This window comes from Halichoeres trimaculatus, unplaced genomic scaffold (genome assembly GCF_033239565.1).
Source record: "Halichoeres trimaculatus isolate MK-OKI-2021-1 unplaced genomic scaffold, fHalTri1.1 fHalTri1_scaffold_10, whole genome shotgun sequence".
NCBI lineage: Eukaryota > Metazoa > Chordata > Actinopteri > Labriformes > Labridae > Halichoeres > Halichoeres trimaculatus.
This window is the reverse complement of record NW_027437187.1, coordinates 6,481,603-6,499,592: the sequence shown is the minus strand read 5'-3', so window position 1 is coordinate 6,499,592 and position 17,990 is coordinate 6,481,603. Positions and strand designations below refer to the sequence as shown.

At 38.6% G+C, this 17,990-nt stretch overlaps 1 protein-coding gene across 2 annotated transcripts in view; it reads right to left on the bottom strand.

The window, feature by feature from the left end:
* edc4 (enhancer of mRNA decapping 4) overlaps positions 1–15,916 on the bottom strand; it is a 43,214-nt gene extending 27,298 nt beyond the window's left edge. For both annotated transcript variants that reach the window (XM_074677640.1, XM_074677641.1), the window contains exons 1-14: positions 15,699–15,916; positions 11,967–12,126; positions 7,683–7,794; positions 7,431–7,530; positions 5,958–6,144; positions 3,920–4,067; positions 3,713–3,817; positions 3,490–3,602; positions 3,298–3,381; positions 3,099–3,194; positions 2,290–2,389; positions 2,013–2,193; positions 1,749–1,815; positions 584–675 (exon numbers count right to left, since the gene is read on the bottom strand). In XM_074677640.1, the coding sequence (XP_074533741.1) occupies positions 584–675; positions 1,749–1,815; positions 2,013–2,193; positions 2,290–2,389; positions 3,099–3,194; positions 3,298–3,381; positions 3,490–3,602; positions 3,713–3,817; positions 3,920–4,067; positions 5,958–6,144; positions 7,431–7,530; positions 7,683–7,794; positions 11,967–12,126; positions 15,699–15,786 (1,633 nt within the window). In that variant the 5' untranslated portion in view covers positions 15,787–15,916. The remainder of the gene's footprint in view (positions 1–583; positions 676–1,748; positions 1,816–2,012; positions 2,194–2,289; positions 2,390–3,098; positions 3,195–3,297; positions 3,382–3,489; positions 3,603–3,712; positions 3,818–3,919; positions 4,068–5,957; positions 6,145–7,430; positions 7,531–7,682; positions 7,795–11,966; positions 12,127–15,698) is intronic.
* Positions 15,917–17,990: the final 2,074 nt, after the last annotated feature.

The window sequence follows — 17,990 nt, the reverse complement described above, 5'->3', positions numbered from 1 at the left end:
AACACGAGATGATACATGAAGCCAGAGTATGTTGATGTGTTTTTTAAATCATGTGTTGTTTGTCTAAAGTTGCTGGAACATGCTGCTGCTGCTGGCTCTTGTTACAGATATTTTTTAATCAGGGAGGTTTTCCTGGTTTCATAAATCTTAAATAAATACAGATAATTCTCCAGGCTTCTACATCACTATCAGAGAAAACAACAACAGCACACAGGATGCAGGAAAAATGTTGGTTAAATAACTTTACAGATGTGACAATACAAATTTAAATCATGAATAACTTTGGGGAAAAAACATTAAACCATTAAATTAAAAATGTTTTGTTTAACAAACTGCAGGAGCAGTAACTGTTCTGAAGACTTTTTGTCTCCCTGATTTTTTCACTTCTGAAAATAAAACAAGAAAAAGGATGCCTTATGGGGATACTTTCATGAATCTTTACCTCTTTACAACACATATTCCCTACATGAAATATGAAACTGGATTTTTGGAGCAAAAAAATGAACACAGGAAATACAAACCTTCATATTAAAGGAATGCATGGGTTGGAAACTTGTTTTTGGGGGACACAAAAGAGACTTACCGAAACCATCCTGAGAATCAGAGTGAGGCAGGAAGCCGGTCGAGTTGTAACCCAAGTTGGGCTGAAACCAGATCTGGACATCCTGCAGGCTCCTGAAAATACAGATTGTTTAAACTCACTCAGCTGGAGTTTTCCTTTGCAGGGGTTGTAAAAACATGAATCTGTGGCCTCCTTCAACCATGATTCCCCTCTGACAGTTGATTTCCTAAATAGATATCTTTTTCTGGAGCTGTGACATAATGTGCATGAGCCAACAACAATCAGGTTTGTTGTAGCAACATCTACAAGACTTAAAAACTCAACTGTGTGAAATACTTGATTTTGATCCCAAATGTAAAGAACATGGAGGATGTTTTAAAAATGACTCTAAACTTCTTCAGAAAGAACCAAACTTTAGATTACTAGAGAAACATGGCAGAGCTGTCAAAACAGGTCAAGTGAAAAGATCACAGGATGGGGCTGGAGGGTTCATAAGCATCAAAAACTCAACACTCTGAATTTAGCATGTGTTGCTGGTAGGGCTGCAGCTATCGAATATTTTAGTATTCGAATATTCTACTAAAAAATCCCATCGATTAATCGAGTAATTGGATAAAATACATTTTTGTTTAGTGAAAGAGCAGTTATTTTTCAAATGAAATTTTTTCTCTTTAAGAAATAGAATTTTCTGATACAGCATGTCAATGAGAGCACTTGCTTTGGTAGCTCCAAAATTTGTAAACACACTTTGACACATTTTTTGTGCCTTGTACATCTCATCAAATGTTGCTGACCCAAATGACACCCATTTTGTAGAATGACCCATTAGTCTCCAAACTCCAGAAAAGAAGCTAGATTTGATGCTAGTTGCTATTTTGTATAAGAAGTAGCTTGATGGGTCTGAAAACTCTCTTAATATGTCCTCAGCTCTATTTGGAATACCACTCTTTGATCTTTTTTTAAATTAAACGATTCCTCGAGGCAGAGAAAATTACTCGAGTAATTTTTGTAAACGAGTACCTTGAATCATTCGAGGAATCGTTTCAGCTCTAGTTGCTGGTAGCTAACCCTTTTCTTTAGAGGGTTGCTGGATGAGAAGGAGCCTCGTCATGATCTGCCTGTCTTAAACTCTCTTCAGATGATCTTCAAACTAAAAACTGTGTTACTTAAAAGACACTGGACTTACTTGGTGTGAACACAGAAGAGCTTAATTTGGATCCCAGACTTAGACTCTGTAGATCCTTGGGTGCCCTCTGGAAGAAAACATAACAATACACTGAGAATGTAGAAACCTTTTTAAGAATTAACATCACAACGAGCTTGCCTAAAAGTCATGGAATGAGTGAACTCTTAAAATAAATTAAATTGTGGAAAAAATAAGGGGACATGATTGGTCAAAACTTGTTTTCATATGGTTGCAGTGAGCAGAAGCCAGTGAATGTGTGTGCACCTGTTGTCAGGCTCTCACTCTCCTCCTCTGCAGGGAGAACCTCAGTGTGTCTCAGTCTGCTGTGAGCCACGTCCCGGACCCCAAAGCTGAGCACCGGGTGGGTCAGCAGGAACTCGGACACGGCTGTGAAAGTGGCTTTTCCTTTCTCCAGGTCCTGACGCAGCTCCATCACATACAGAACCTGTCAAAAGAAGACGCTACAGAGTGTTAGCACAGGAGTGGGAAAGCGCATGATAAGTGTCAAACACTTAAAAAAAAAAAAAAATCCAGACAGCACCTTTCTCTGCACGTCAGTGAGGATGAGATACTCTGCAGACAGGTCCAGACTGGCCTTGAGGCTCGGCAGAACTGACGAGTTAAAAACATCCGGGGAAAATCTAAAGAGATGGAAACAGATGAAGGGAGGATGGTTTTTAATCTGTGGCATCAACACAAAGGATGACTGGATGAGCTTCAGACAGCGTCACAGCAGGTAGGCTTCAGACTTCAACCAGCTGCTTTCAGAGACTTCTAAGACACATACCTCAGCTCCTTTCAGCTTGATCTGGTTATGAAACACTAAGAAATAAAGACTGAAGGCTTCATACTCACTGGCAGAAAAAACAAGACCATCACTGAAAAGATGGACTGAAATGAAGGTGATCTGAAATGACTGTTACCACTTACAGAGATTACCAAACTGTTTGTTCAACTGAAAACAAATTATTCAAACTAAGGCCATGTATTTAACAGATGTAGGGAAAAAGCAATAATTGATTAAACAAGATTATGGTATGGACAAGTATGAATCAACTATTAAATAAAAAAGTTACAAAGGCTGCTCTGCTGTGGGCTTTAAAAGAACAGATAAACATCCATGGAGGGAGAGAGTGTCCAAAAAGCTCTGGGAAGAGGGTGGGATGCAGGTTTATGCCACCCCTGTAATTTATTGCGTCATTATTATTTTTGTTTTCATCAGCGCAAACAGCTCCTCTGCAGCAGTGCATGGAGGTTTCATATTTGACTTTGGTGGTTGGATCTGGGTAAGTCTCATCCCTGAGGCATCAAAAAGCATTTTAAATCAAAGGAGCGGTGTAGAGCACCCACCTGATGGTCTGTAAACACGTCCAGGACACAGTGCACCACACTTTTAACTCCTGGTTCTGATCTGCTCCGGTTATCAGGAACCTCCAGAAAGGAACCCTACAAACGCAGACAAGAAGAGGAGACAGTGATTAGAGAAATTTTAAGAAACCGATTATCATCTTAATGTCTGCTCAAGCTGTATGCTTCAGTTCATACTGACTCTGGGTCCTGTCTCTTGTGGTTGTCACAGAAAAGAAGGCAGGAGAGGGGGCGTCCTCCGTGGGGCCGCAGCTCATGAAGACATCTGTGAAGCCAGAGCCGATTGGTCAGGAAGTGACTCTCATAATTACACTAAAGTTAAATGACTTCACTGAAGTGTGACAGTAACTGAAAGGGGACATCATCGTCTCACCTGGGCTTGTCCTGAGTCCCTTCAATGTAGATTTGCCAGAACTTGATGTACCCATCATGGCTGGCTGTAGCTAACACGGTTCCATCTGGAGACAGGGCGCCTTCACTGACTCGCTACAAAGGCAGACGTCACACAACAATAAGGCACGGGGGATATCACTCTAAACACTGGCTCCATAGACATCACTGATCGGGGACTAACAGAAACCAGTTGTTATCCTTACCTGGGTGTGTCCTTTAACTGTGATGAGGCCTTCCTTTAAGTCTGTGGCATCGATGGGCCAACTGCTGTTATTGGCTCTCAACACTTCAAGATCCCACACCTCAGCCTAGAAGCAGAGGAGAGGCAGGTGGATGCGAAGTTGGCAAAATTACAAAGTCTAAAAACAATGTTTCACATGAAAAGTGTTTCAAAAAAGTCTGGGACGAACTCTGTCTTCATGTAGGAGGGCTAGGGTCTGGCTGGTGTCGTCCTGGTTCTCCTCATTATCATCCTGAATGAACGGGCACCAGATGAGACGATGGTAGGAACTCAGCGGAGTGTCCTCTGGCCTCTGAATATGAACCACCACCTGGTCACTGTGGGTACCATGGGTTAAGGGAAAAGGCAGAGCAGTCCCTGACAGTTCTGGGATTTTAGGTTCACATGAGTTTGTTTCAAAAGGTAAATGTACTACACTTTTCTAGTCAGTGCAAAGGCCCAAAGCCCTTTTCTACAAGTCTTCAGACTCAACAATTCACATCATGTCTATACACCAAGGTTATAATAGTTAAATAAAACGAAACTAAAAAGGACAACTTAAATTTTAAATACATCGCAGTTAACTCAAACTAATAAAAACTAGAAAAGAAAACAAAAATGATAAGTAAACTAAAACTGTATCTTGTGTTCACAAAACTAACTGAAACTAACCAAAATTATAGACAAAATGTCCTTAGTTATCGTTTTTGACAATATTAATAGCTTTTAGGATTCAAATTAATCCAACACATTTTCCCAACCAATTTTACGACAGTTTTCGGCAGTCAGCAGCGCCGTACAGCACCATCATAGTGCGAACTAGGACGTGTTTGTTTACTGCACTGACTGGCTGTGCTGCGACGAAACATAGTGGAGCAATGAATCAGAGCATCTGTAATAGTTTCATTACATGTGTGTCTGACTTTAATTGTATTTAAATCTGACTTTATTGTTACAAAGTTCAAGTTTCTAATTATCAAAGCTCATATTATATTGTGTCATAAAATTTATGTTCATGTTATTTTTATTTAATTCATGTTAACATTATTTTTACATAATTTATGTTTATATTTTTTATATCAAGTTTATATTATTTTCTTGTGTTTAAGGAAGCAGCCAACAGTTCAGTATCAGCATCGACTGAGCAGTGAGCACTTTATTGGACTGGAAAATAAACAGTATTACAAAATATTTACTCTGACCTTTTTGAACCTTGCACCTGGTTAATAAGGTATGAAAAAAATGAAACTAAACTAAAACTAAGCCTTGTTGCAAAAATCAAAACTTAAAACTAGAATGCCCGCTCTAAAACTAAGTGAAACTAAACTATAATGACAAATCCAAAAGTATTATAACCTTGCTATACACTGATACCAGAGGCTGCTTTAGCAGGGGAACATCACCAGTGGCTAGACAAGCTCTGCAGAGTCAGCGCTGGATGTGTCAGATTTGCAAGCCTCCTAATTTTGCAGTATGTCAAAGGTGTGACACATCAATTTACAAAAAGCAGATCAAGTGGGACAGAAAGTTGTGCACAAAAACCAGAAACACAGACTGTGACTTTCAAAATACACAACCCGTGTCAAAGCCAGAGCATAATTAGCTTGACTACAACAACAAACCCACACTTCGAGCACAGCTGCCACTGACAGGGTTGACAAAGTTTATATAGTCATAGAACAGGATATTTTTGAAAGATCAATCAAAATTCTCTAAAACAGCTGGTAGTAAGTGGCTCTGCTCTGAAAATGTCTGGCAGTCAATGAGTTAAAAGAGAGGGGCCAAAATATGAGATCCTGTTTCTCAAGTTCGTTTCAGTAAATGAAAAAAAAAACATCATTAGCTCTATCAATTTGTTTGCTCTCATTTGTAAACTGTGTGAGTGTTTCCTGGCATATTGGAGACGCCTTAAGATGGACCAAATGATGTAACGACATGTCTCTTTTATGTCCCTTGTCTGTGGGGAAGCTGGCTGGTTCTGGGTGGTTGAAGAGTTGAACAAACTCTGAACTAGCACCGGTCCAGAACTGGCCCAGTCGCATGACTAAGGAAGCTGGGTTCAGACTTCTAACTGTGAGTCACTCCACTCTGCCACTCAGAAACAGTCGCCTCACCGTGGCATTTAGATATTTTAAACCCACTCATGGAAAACCATACCTACAACTTTAAGTGTCCTCGAAGTTTACACGTTTAAAAAATGAAAGTGGTTTAGACTTTGTCCAGGATACAGTATTTTGCTTGCTGTGCAGGTCAGCTGCCAGACCATCAGGTTGCCTGCTTCATCCACACAACCTAACAGAGAGGAGTCGAGATGGGCGAAAGCCAGATCTGTGACGGCTCCAGTGAAGCCTTTCAGAAGGGAGCGCTCAGCAGAACCAACACTCAGGACACGGACCATCGCGTGGTTGTTGGCTCCTGTTCATGGAAAGAAAATACAGGGGGGTCAGAGGGTCATCTAAAATCCAACCAAAAAAAGAGTTGTCATATCCACAAAACACAGCTAGACATGCAGTTAGCAGCCTTGAGTTGACTCAAATCAATAAAGGAGGTCAAGTTTGGTAAGTTTATTGAATGTGTTTGTAGCAGAGAGGAAGAGGTGATCATGACATGATGCCAACTCTCCTGTGCAGGGGTCTGCACCCTGCAGCTCTTTGACTCCTTTGCAGTGGCTCCATGTGGATTAAAAAAAATATTGCTGTGAATGCAGCAATGAACTCAAAGCGATAAGAAAATGAAATCTACAAAAGGACAAACCTGGAAGACAATACAGATTTTGATTTTCAGTGAATGGATTTCTTCAACTGCTTTGTATGCATGCTTGATATGTCGCAAGACATAAGCAAATAAGAATAAAAAAGTAGGAGCTGAGCCCTACTATCAATGATTGTTATCATATTGAACTAATTTAAAAAAATTTGAACCGGAAAAGAAACTGATTCTTTTGAACTTTTTGCAAATGTTTGAAATTCCAAAAATGTTTAATATTTTTGCTTTTTTTTTTTACTTTTTCTAATTTTTGCAAGTTTATGATTTTTTGTAAATATTTTGAAATTTGAAAAAAAGAAAATTTTGCAAATTAAATTGATTTTTTTTTTATCTCTATCATAATTATAAAATGTGTTTATAAAGTATTTTATTCTTATATTTTTAACATTTTTGCAAATTTTTTAAATTTTCACAATTTTGTGAATTTTTTGCAAATTTATTAAAAAATTGAAAAACAACAACATATGTAGAATTTTGTATATCAGAAAAACTCTTTGTTTGGATAAATATATTCTAGATTCTAAACATGTATAGAATTTTATACACTTTTTTTTACTTTCTTGTGAAAGGTAAGTTCCATTCTGTCGTTTGGCTATGACTTAAATCCAGGTGAGCTGCGGCAAAATGACTCCTATGAAAGCAAAGGTTGCAGACCCCTGCTCCAGCCTTAGCCGTGTTTAACTTTGTGCTTTTAGGCAGGGCTGGTCTTAGGAAGGAGGGAGTTTACTCAGTGTGTGTCTTGGCTGCTGGCAACCACTGAAACCTTTCAGCCTGTACTGTTCAGCACGGTGCTGGTGTTACTGCTCCAGTCAGTTAATCAAACAGTGGATGTATGGGGAGGGACAGGTCGATCAGGCAACCAGGAAAATAGATGTAGATCAGAGGAATATCACACAGCTGGGGTTGAGAGTTTTGGAAATGTGGAGGACTCTCACCTCTGATGGCGTAGGCCAGGAAAGAGTTGGAGACAGCGATCAGTCTGCCGTAATAATACTTGTGTTCCCAGTCATACTTGGCGACCGGCTGAATCTTCACCTGAACAGAAAAGAGAGAATCATTAATGAAAATGATCCAGCGTATAAATTTGGATGTCTTTTGAACAGATGGCGCTTCTTCCTCATGACTGTCTCATAGCTCACACACCTCAGTGTACACGTCCTCTCACCACTCATGACCTGCATTCTTACCTTGTTACTTCCGCGGGCCTTGCTGTTTATGCCGGAGTCTTGACTCGCCACAATCTCCACATTGTTGGAGGTGATGGGAATACAGGTGGAGCTATCATCACCTGAAAGGCAGCTGGGTTTGCAGAAATAGATACGAGTTCAGTAAGGGCTCATTCCTCTCTACAGAATAACATTCTTAGTCGTATGTTTGTGTTTTCTAACAATGAAATGGGAAGGCTGAACAATATCAACCTTGACCATCACAATTTCCATGTCCATCCCCATGGTTACAACTTCCACAGACACCATGATTCATCTACAAAGAGTCTGTCTGACCACACAACGTAAGCGTCCATAGGATGCTACTACTGCATGGATACCCCGACAAATGCTTGATTCGGTGTCATAGAGTTTATGGGTGATAACATCTAACTCTGTTTTATATGCTGTAATGGTCCCAAAAAAGTATTTCTACTTCACTACTTCCAGGTTTATATCCATATATAAAGTCAGCACAAGCAGAAGTGCCCTCTGTCACTCTGTGTGGTTCATATTTACTTGAAACGTTATCCTGATCAGTTTGTGGAGATTGTCATTATGATCGTGCTGTGCCCAGGATGTGAATTCACTCCTGCTCACTACACACCAGCTGATTGGTTAAACCTTCTCGTGCTCATGCAGGAGTCACCTTTCTGCTCTCTTTGAGACAGAAGTTGTAGTTTACAATCTTTCCTCTCATTCTTTAAAAATCAGCAAAGGAGTCCTCCTGCTTTTAGTGATCAAATCTGAGAGGCTGTCAGCTTCATACCACACTGTCATTACGTCTCTCTATGCAGGGGTGTGTCCAGACTGTCAGACTGGGGTGGAACAATGAAGACAGTGACATAGGTAGGGGTGGCCAGGGTGTGCACTAGAGGTCGACCGATATGGGTTTTTTTGGGGCCGATGCCGATGCTGATGCTTTCCAAATTTGGGCAGCCGATGCCGATATGCATAGCCGATTTTTCCAATTTGATATTCAGGCCGATTGTTAAACAAATATATATTTATCACATTTTGGTGAAACGCAGCAATTTCTGAGCAACTAAAAGAAATCTATTACAACAAGTCGTGTCCAGTCCTCTGAACATTTATTCAGCTTTCAAAACAATGACATATTTTGTCTGAGTAAACAAGCAGTAGTAAACATTCACACTCTTCTTAAAATGTCAAAAAAGAAATTTAAACTTATTTATATAATTTGAACAAAAGTATGTAATGTATCCAAGTGGTTCCACAAGTTTGAGGTGCTCATCTTTTTTGTGCCTGATCAAAAATTGCATCATTTTATACAACGGATCAAAAATCGTCTTTTTAAAAGAAAATACGGCCGATGGCCGATAGAGACAAATGTCCAAATATCGGCCGATATATCGGCCAGCCAATATATCTGTCTACCTCTAGTGTGCACAGTAAATATTATCATCATTTCTCCTCTTTAACTTCACTCCCTTTTTTAACAGCTATGAGTAACTATGATTGTGTAGTTATTATATTTCAGTGTATGATTAAAAAAAATGTATTTAAATAAATGTGCATCAGCCAGTCAAATAAATTCAAAGTCAGCCCTCACCAAGCTGTAAAAACAGGGGAAACACTGATGTTGCATTCAACATTACCAAAGAGTTTCTGTTCACCAAATTTAAATCCTTAATTCTTCTCATGAAGAAAATTGGAATCAATGTTAATTCCGGTTCATTTCAGTCAAGCATTTTAAAAGATAAGTTCGGTTCATACAGCTTTTACATTGTTTATAGAATGAAGTAGAACAAACTACTCATTCAGAAGGTTTTCCTGATCCAAGCAGTGCTTCGGGAGATATTTAGATCCAAAATCTTGCAGCAGACGTCCGTATAATGGCATCCATCGGGGTATAGACAGCGCCGCTCCTAAAACTGCATTAATCGTCCAAAAACGTGTGTTTTTCACCAATATTCCATCATGGTCCAATCAGAGTTAGTCCTCTGCTGCAGTCTGTGTCACTCCAGACAGCTCTGTGTGGCTGTACTGACCTCTGAACTGACGAAGACTTTGTTTACGTTTGCCCCTCCGCGCGTCGTCATGTAGCCTGCCGTCTTCCCCTGAAACAATTAGCTGCACTGACTCCTTTCTTTGAGGGGCAATCGTAAACAAAGTCTTCGTCAGTTCAGAGGTCATTACAGCCACACAGCGCTGTCTGGAGTGACACAGGCTGCAGCAGAGGACTAACCCGGAGCAGACCATGATGGAATATTGGTGAAAAACACACGTTTTTGGACGATTAATGCAGTTTTAGGAGCGGCGCTGTCTATGCCCCAATGGATCCCATTATACGGACGTCCGCTACACAATTTTGGATCTAAATATCTCCTGAAGCACTGCTTGGATCAGGAAAGCCTTCTGGGTGAGTATTTTGTTGTACTTCATTCTATAAACAATGTAAAAGCTGTATAAACCAAACTTATCCTTTAAGCACTTGAAAAAAAAATATTTTTCATATATATATTTTTTTTATAACATTTTTTCTATTCATATTCTTGTTTGAATATAATACAAATTGAGAAAGTTATGGAGGGTGATAAAAAAGGTCACCTTTTGGCAACACAATGAAAAATTCACGTGCACCATTGCAAAATGTCAGTCTGGAGTGATGGATCTGTATGCATGTCCAGCCTTTAGTGGGTAAACTGATCATTTGAACTACTGGTGAAAAAAAAAAAGATTAGTGGTACGCATGAGCCAGGTTAACAGGCAAAAAGAGTGTTAAATTTAACAATGGTAAACCTAACCATTACAGGTGCTAATGGCAGAATTACAGCCCCTGTTCAGCTGTTTAAAGACAGACACTGCTGCGATACATTACAGTTTGAGACAAAATAAACAAAGACAGTGGACAATAATTTGGAAAGGTGGTGAGACACTACATTTTTTCAGCAAATAAATGAGATAAGGGAGACAATCGAAGTCTCAAACTAGAGAGGCTCACTGCCGTCAGTTTAACAAGTTTGATTCACTTTTGCTTTTATATGACTGGGTCCTTCAAAATGTGTGTGGTGAAATGTTGGAATTCATGACCTGCTGTAGGCCTGAACCACAGGTATATGGATATATTCCTAAACGCACATTTTTCTGTCCAGTTGGGCCTCTCAATCACACGAACACGGCGATTTAACCCACATAAACAGAGATTTTTAAAAACGGATAAAAAAGTGAAGAAATAAAAAAAATATCCGGTTGAGTGGATCCGTGTTGTGGTGTTAAACGGAGCTGGTGTTGACGCGATGACGTCAAGCGCCTAGCAACAAGTCACTGTAGCAACGTACTTCCAGAAACTCCTCCAGGATGTCAGGGTATTATGTGTAACATGATTCCCAGTCGACATTTTCTTGGGCCTTTTTGCTTTTATGATCCAATGTTACACAAAGTAACAAGTCCACCTCATTGCTATCTTCTTACTCCGTCTACTGAAAATATCCGCGTCGACTGCTTCTTTTTCCTGTGTTTGACTGCGCATGCTCATAACGTTCTTCTTCTATGGTTTTCTATTTTGCTAACCTGCCATTTATCGGCCAGGCATGGCATTGCAGGCTTTAGAGGCGATCGTTTTCAGTTTGGCCTTTTCGTATGGACAGAGATATTTCTGTGGTGTGGACGGAGATTTTTTTTTAAACAAGGACAAAGATATCCGATCAAAAAAATATCCATATACGTGTGGTTCAGGCCTTAAAAGTTATTCATCAACGTACTGGAGCATTGCTGTGGCGCTTGTTCCACAAAGCAGCTTTCATGTTGCTTGTTTTATTATCAAGGTTTTACTGTGTACTGTCTGATGAGGTTTTCTAGGATGCATACGGGCCCTGGTGTATGTATCCCAGCTTGTCCTAATGCTAATCTACATTACCATACAGTGTTTACTTTTAGTGTGTACACCTGTGTTGTACACACTGTGCAGTGCTGTGAAAATCGTGTGAAATCATTCAGGATGAGAACTCAACTTAAAGCACATTTAGTGAAGAGAGGTGAGGCTCAGCCTGAACAATAACTTCCTCTTGTGCTGTGAAAATACTAAAATATAAAAGCGGATTCTACCATTTAACTTAAGATTTTTGTATTCTGTTCCTGACTGCAAAAAAAAAAAAAGCATCCCGTTCATATAGATATCTGGGGGAGTTTTTTCCATACAAACAAATATGTACAAACTGCAGAGACAGAAAAGATCGTTATATCACTATTTCCCCGTTATCATGAAGCCTCATCACATTCAAAGAGGAATAATAAGCTACTCACATTATCTGTGTCTCTTGTGTGGTGCTGAGGTCTGTGGAGATGGGTCTGGTAGATTCTGACATGGTCGACCGGTCAGTGCCCCCTAAAAGGCCTGCTCCCAATAACCCGTTCAGCTCTCCGTTAAAAGATGGCATCTTGGGTCCATCACTTGACTGTGAATCTGAGGAGAGGAAATGATGTCAGGTTATGTGACGGGGTAATCAAATAAGCATGTTTTCATATCTAAAACAGAAGTCATCACAAACTTAGATTATATATTATACATATAGACATACACACACAGTCAACCTATAGTCTTACAGTCTCAGTTCAGTTCTATTAACGCTGCAGGACTGGCTCAGTACTCAGCTTCTTGAGGCCGCTGTTTGGTGTATTTCTGCATCTTGTTGCTGACAACTGCAAATTTAATTATTGAAGGTTGTGTGTTTTCAATGCTGTATTTTTCTTTGCTCTGTGTGTGTATATGAGCACAGACAGAGTCAAAGAGATTGAGTTCTTTATGTTGCCACCAAAAAAATAAGGTAAGGTTACCCGGAACAGAAAAATAATGAACATTTCAGAATCATACGGAAAGGCCCTTTAACGACTCAAAGCTGTTCTGCAGTGATGGAGATTGATTAAGTCTTGAAAGTTGGTGCCAGAAGCAGGTCTTTCCTCCAGAGAAATGAAGTCAAAGAAAGTCAAGGTGAGCTCACTGAGCAGAGTTTTCTTAGGGATCCAAAGACCATCAGAAACTGGGACAGGAAGAGGTCTGGCAAAGCCAAAAGCCAAACCAGAACCAGTGTCATTGTGAAGAGAAGCCATCAAACACCACCAATGGACTACTGAAGACAGGAATGGTGCAATGGACTAATTAATCCAAGTTTGAATTCTTTGCTTCATCATCAGGGTTTTTGTACACCGTGTGAGGAGTAGGCTTAGGTAAAAATGGTTCCTCAGAGAGTGCTTGCACCACTTTGAGAGTAAAGAAGATTTTCAGCTTGGAAACATGGAGGGCACAGCCAGCCTAGTTCCTGTCCCTGTCTGCAGACTTAAACCCTGTGGAGCTGGTTTGGGATTAGGCCTGTCACAATAATCAATAAATCAATAAATCAATTAACCAAACGTAAATAAAAACGTCCTCGATAAACTGACACGAGCATGCATGTTTGTTTTCCTCCTCTTTCCACCAAAGAGGCTGAATGAGAAGATGGCTCACTACGTCTATCTTTCATAACATCGGGGTGCATAGGTTCTATGGCGGATTTATAGCAGAGTGAGCATCTGTCAAAAATGCCATCTTTGGGGTGAAGACGGGGCTGCTCGCACGTACACACGGAGAGAGCTGAAGCGAGCGTCCTGAGGGGAAGGAGGAAACACAAGCTAATATGAGTGATGGCACGAAAGATTACGGTTCTTAAGCTGCCTGCCACAGTCCCAGTGTGGGAATATTTTGTTTTTTATCAGAATGAACAAAGTGTGAGCTCATGAACACTAACGAGCTGATATGTCGCATTTGTTTGAAAATAGTGGCGACGAAAAAGAAGAAGAGGGAGATGCAGCAGAGCCTTGTTCTTTGACAATCCGCTCTTACTGAGGCTTTTGGTCTGCAAAGTAAATAGAAACAAAAGCACCAAATGGTGGGCGCTCAAAGACAGCTACATTGCCAAAGAAATGCAGCCCTTCAATACGGTTGGAAGTCAGAAATGTTAAAAATGTTTGACAGACAGTACGGATTGACTGGGAAAAAGTACATGTTACAAACAATTCAGGAACTGTATAAACTCCCTTTAATTTAGGCTATAGTTTTTATTGTTGTTTTTTTTGGAGTTTCATTTTTTCTTTAGAGACAGGGTCTATGTTTTATTGTTTTTGATTAATATTAATTATTTTCATTTTTTTTCCTCTTTCTTGTTTTTCAAATTTATTATATTTTTGTTTAATTTATTTTATTTAAAAGATCCGGACCTTTTAATTACAGTTTAATACTCTTAGGGAATTAAAGTTTCTTGCTTTTGATATGGTGTACTCACTTTATTATCCCATTTATCATAATTACATCAATGAAAAAATGAAAAAAAAATCAAAATAATATTGACAATATTGTTTATCGGCAATAATATTTTGAAAAATGATTGTCCAGCAAAATGTGTTATCGTGACAGGCCTAGTCCTGATTATTAAAAATATCTTATTATCTGCATCTGACACAATGCAGGTTTTTCATGTCCCTCCATCACTTCTGCCTTAAACTAACGCAGTCCTACCATGTTGTAAAATCTGTGGGTTCAGCCAGCTGAACCTTGAATATCTAGGGGTGTAAATTTTCAAGGCATTTCACAAATCACACATGAACGTTGCTGTAAGCTTGTTCGTACTCCTGAAAGTGTGCCAAGTCCCATGCAAGATTGATAAATTAATGCAAATATGTGTAACAATGACAAGAATGCAAATACGTCAGTTTCTATCAGTATTTTTTGAAAATCTGTACAAAAGTGTACTGCTGTGCTGATGTAAAGTTACTCTACTTTGCAACAATTGGTGTTTCATGGAAAAATCACATGACAGCATACAGATCAGCATTTCATCATAAATACAAAATATTTTTTACATTTGCCAATATTGATCTTTTCTTTGGTACTCACATCAAAACTACATTCTGATGAGTAATTTAAGTAAAATCAACTAACGATGCATGAGATATTTGGGTAAAATATGGGGATGTGGTAGGATGATATAAAAGTACTTTTGATTTTTTTTTTTAAAGATAAAAAAAATTAAGACCCTGTCACAAAAAAAGCATGATGTCAACTTTTTCGCATACAGACCTGTGGGATCAAAATGCCAGCCTTAATAATGCAACACACACACAGCAATAGGTTAGTGTTATCCAGCACAACATGCGTATTTCCATACAAAGAGATCACTGGTAAAATACAAACATGAACTACATTAAAATATCTCCAACAAGAGGTGATGAGAAAATAACAGATCGTTGGTTAGGTGGAAGTTCCTTTTTGTTAACTTAGTTTACCATAAAATAAAACAAAATACCGCGTCAAAATGATCAATTCGGTTCAGAAAAAAAATCCGGATATATTAACTGTTAAACACTCACACATTTACTTTCCGTTTCTCACATTTCCCTCTAGCCATGATTGAAAATAAAACAGTGTTAGTTGTGACCATGCAGTAAACAGGTATTGCTAATCCATCCCAAATCTACGCAGTTATGGAGGCTCACGCTATCGTTGTTTTTTGGCTCACTGTTGTGGATTATATCATTGAGAGGACACTCGTTGAACAGTTGCTAACAAGCTATAAATGACACATCTCATAACATGTTGCTTGACAAGCTGGGTCGGAGCATTCCAGGACAAGAAACCAGACTAAGGCGAAAGCTGTCTCCAAACGTAACCAAGCTTCAGGTCGGATGACCAGGATGATAAAACACCTGGGAGCGTTTCGCCTCTCCTGGCGCCCTCACACTGCGACGGACCCAAACACACACGTTGCTACTTATTGTGAGAAATACAGATGCGAATTAGCAGAAAGGCCGCACTGCAGTGAAACGACGTTTGGCCCGTTTAGTTTTTGGGTTGTGTTACTCTTTAGCTAACTTAATCTCGGCGCAGTAGCATGATGAGCAAACTCATGTTGGTTAGGTTTCATTTTATAAAGCTAGCTGTATAGCTAACAGTCCGAAAGCTCCTGCGGCCTAATCCAGTAGAGCCACTTCCCCGACCCGACTTACCGGCTCCATTCCCGGGACGGTCCAGTTTCAGGATGTCCCGCAGGTGCTGGGTAGCACCCTCGATATCTATATTTGAAGCAGACGCCATTAGTGAGGGAAAGGGAGCCTGGGTTAATTCGGGAATCGATCTTCTTCTTCTTCGTTGATGTAATGCTCGATTTCTTCACCCTGAGCAACCGTCTAAACTTCCGTTAGGTCCGCGCCTTACGATCCGACTACACAACCTGACGAGTCATTGGTTCCTACCCCAGCCTCTTTCGAACCAGCCCTCACATAACAGATATTTATTTTTATATTTATCTATTTTTTCTTTACTTGATTTACTTTATTATAAATGTACAAAAAAAACATGCCTCTATTTGACACTTCCGTTATTGAAAATAAATCGTCACATGGAGCATTTTATATACATCTTCAGTGGTGAAGATGTAGGAATAATGGAACAACATAATAATTATTTTTTAATTATTAATAATTATTATTAATTCATTATTAATTAAAAAATCCAGGAAAAAAAAAAGTTTTATTTTAGCGAGGAACTCTTCTGAGCTGTTGTATTATCCTGAATTTCCCCTCGGGGATAAATAAAGTATTTTCTATTCTATTCTATTCTATTCTATTCTATTCTATTCTATTCTATTCTATTCTATTTTATGTGATTTTTGGTCTTTTTTATTATTTTCCATTATTTCAGTTATTATTTGTACGGATTCACCAAAAATTATATAATTATTAAAAATAAATAAGGAAAATATTAAACTTTAAAACTTTCAAACCTTAAACGGACATCCTTTGCAAAGGAAATATGAACTTTCTTCATATTTAAAACATGAACAAAGTAACCCCTTAGACGGTTAAACGGATACATCTCAAAGTTTATTTCTTTTGTTTTGGGTAGTTTATGAAATGTAAAACACATTGTTCTTAATTTCTGGGTTTAATTGTATCAAATCTGTTTGCAATATTATTCCTGTATTTTTCTAAATGGTGATTATATTTTAATGTTTCATATCAATTTATAACTGCATTTTCTGTCTAGGATTGACAGTCCTTGGGTCGACCATGAAGGTAGTTGTGGTGGTATGATTTTGTTGGGGGAACAAATGGTTAGGGTAGTGCTTTTTGGAGTTTGACAAAACTCAACTCTGAGGGGTTGGAATTATGTTTGCTGCAAAACTGTCCATAATCCAGAAGATTACTGACAGTATCCATTAAGTCACAATTCCTCTGTTACTGGCCTGCATAAAACAGAGATTTTTTTATGTAAGTATTCCTACCATTCCACAGAGTGGCGCCGCACAAGCAGACATATGAGGAGAGAAGAAAGAAGAAAAGGGACATTCCAGAAATGTCCTCAATCTGTCCTGGAGTAGTTACACTGGGAACTATCCAAATGAATAAAGCTTAAATGTCTTTAAATAACTAGATAGCTGATTTCTGTGACTTGTTTAGTAAAGGAGTACATCAATTCAAATCAGAAAAACTCGAGCTGCACAGTCAGCAATTTTACCATGAAATTTATACATGGAGGGGCTACATAGATTTTAAGTTGTTCTTCCTCTTATAGGCTGACTAAAACTTTAAGATATACATACAACATAAAAATAATGAGTGATCTACAACTGTCTAGAAATTTCCTCAGTCACGTCACATTTACATAAAATGGTTAAAAAAAGCGACTGACACTGGTGAGTCCTGAGATTTTAACCGTGTCTTTTTTTTAGTGGTTAAGTTTAAGTATCAGTATCCTAGAAGAAAAAATATTACAAGAAAACAAATGTGTTTGAAAAGTTAACAAAGACTAATTTCTTTCATACTAACATGCGTTTGATGTATGTTATTGAGGTAAAGGGCTGACTGTCAGGCCCTGCCACAACAGGGAAATGATTGAGTCTAAAAATTTTGTTTAATTGGACATTAAGTAAAAAATCAGCATGTCAAACATGTTATATTAAAATATCATTTAATTAAAAAGACATTACACTATCTTTTTCCCCCATTCTTTATAATTCTAAAAGTATTTATTTTTTCTAGATAGCCGCAAACTCTGGAGAAAAGTGTTTTCAAGTCAAAGATAAAAAAAAAATAAAATAAAAAAAAATTCTGAGATGGAAAATCTAGCAATTCTTATGGTTCAAGATTCTCTATATAAACTATGATATTTGATCATTTCCAGTGAAAATGAACCTTTCTGGTACAATGACCCATAAAGAGGTGTGACAATAAAATTGCTGTGAAATTACAGTGTGTCTGGCTATAATTAAGATCCCACATGAGCCAGCTGTCAAAGGA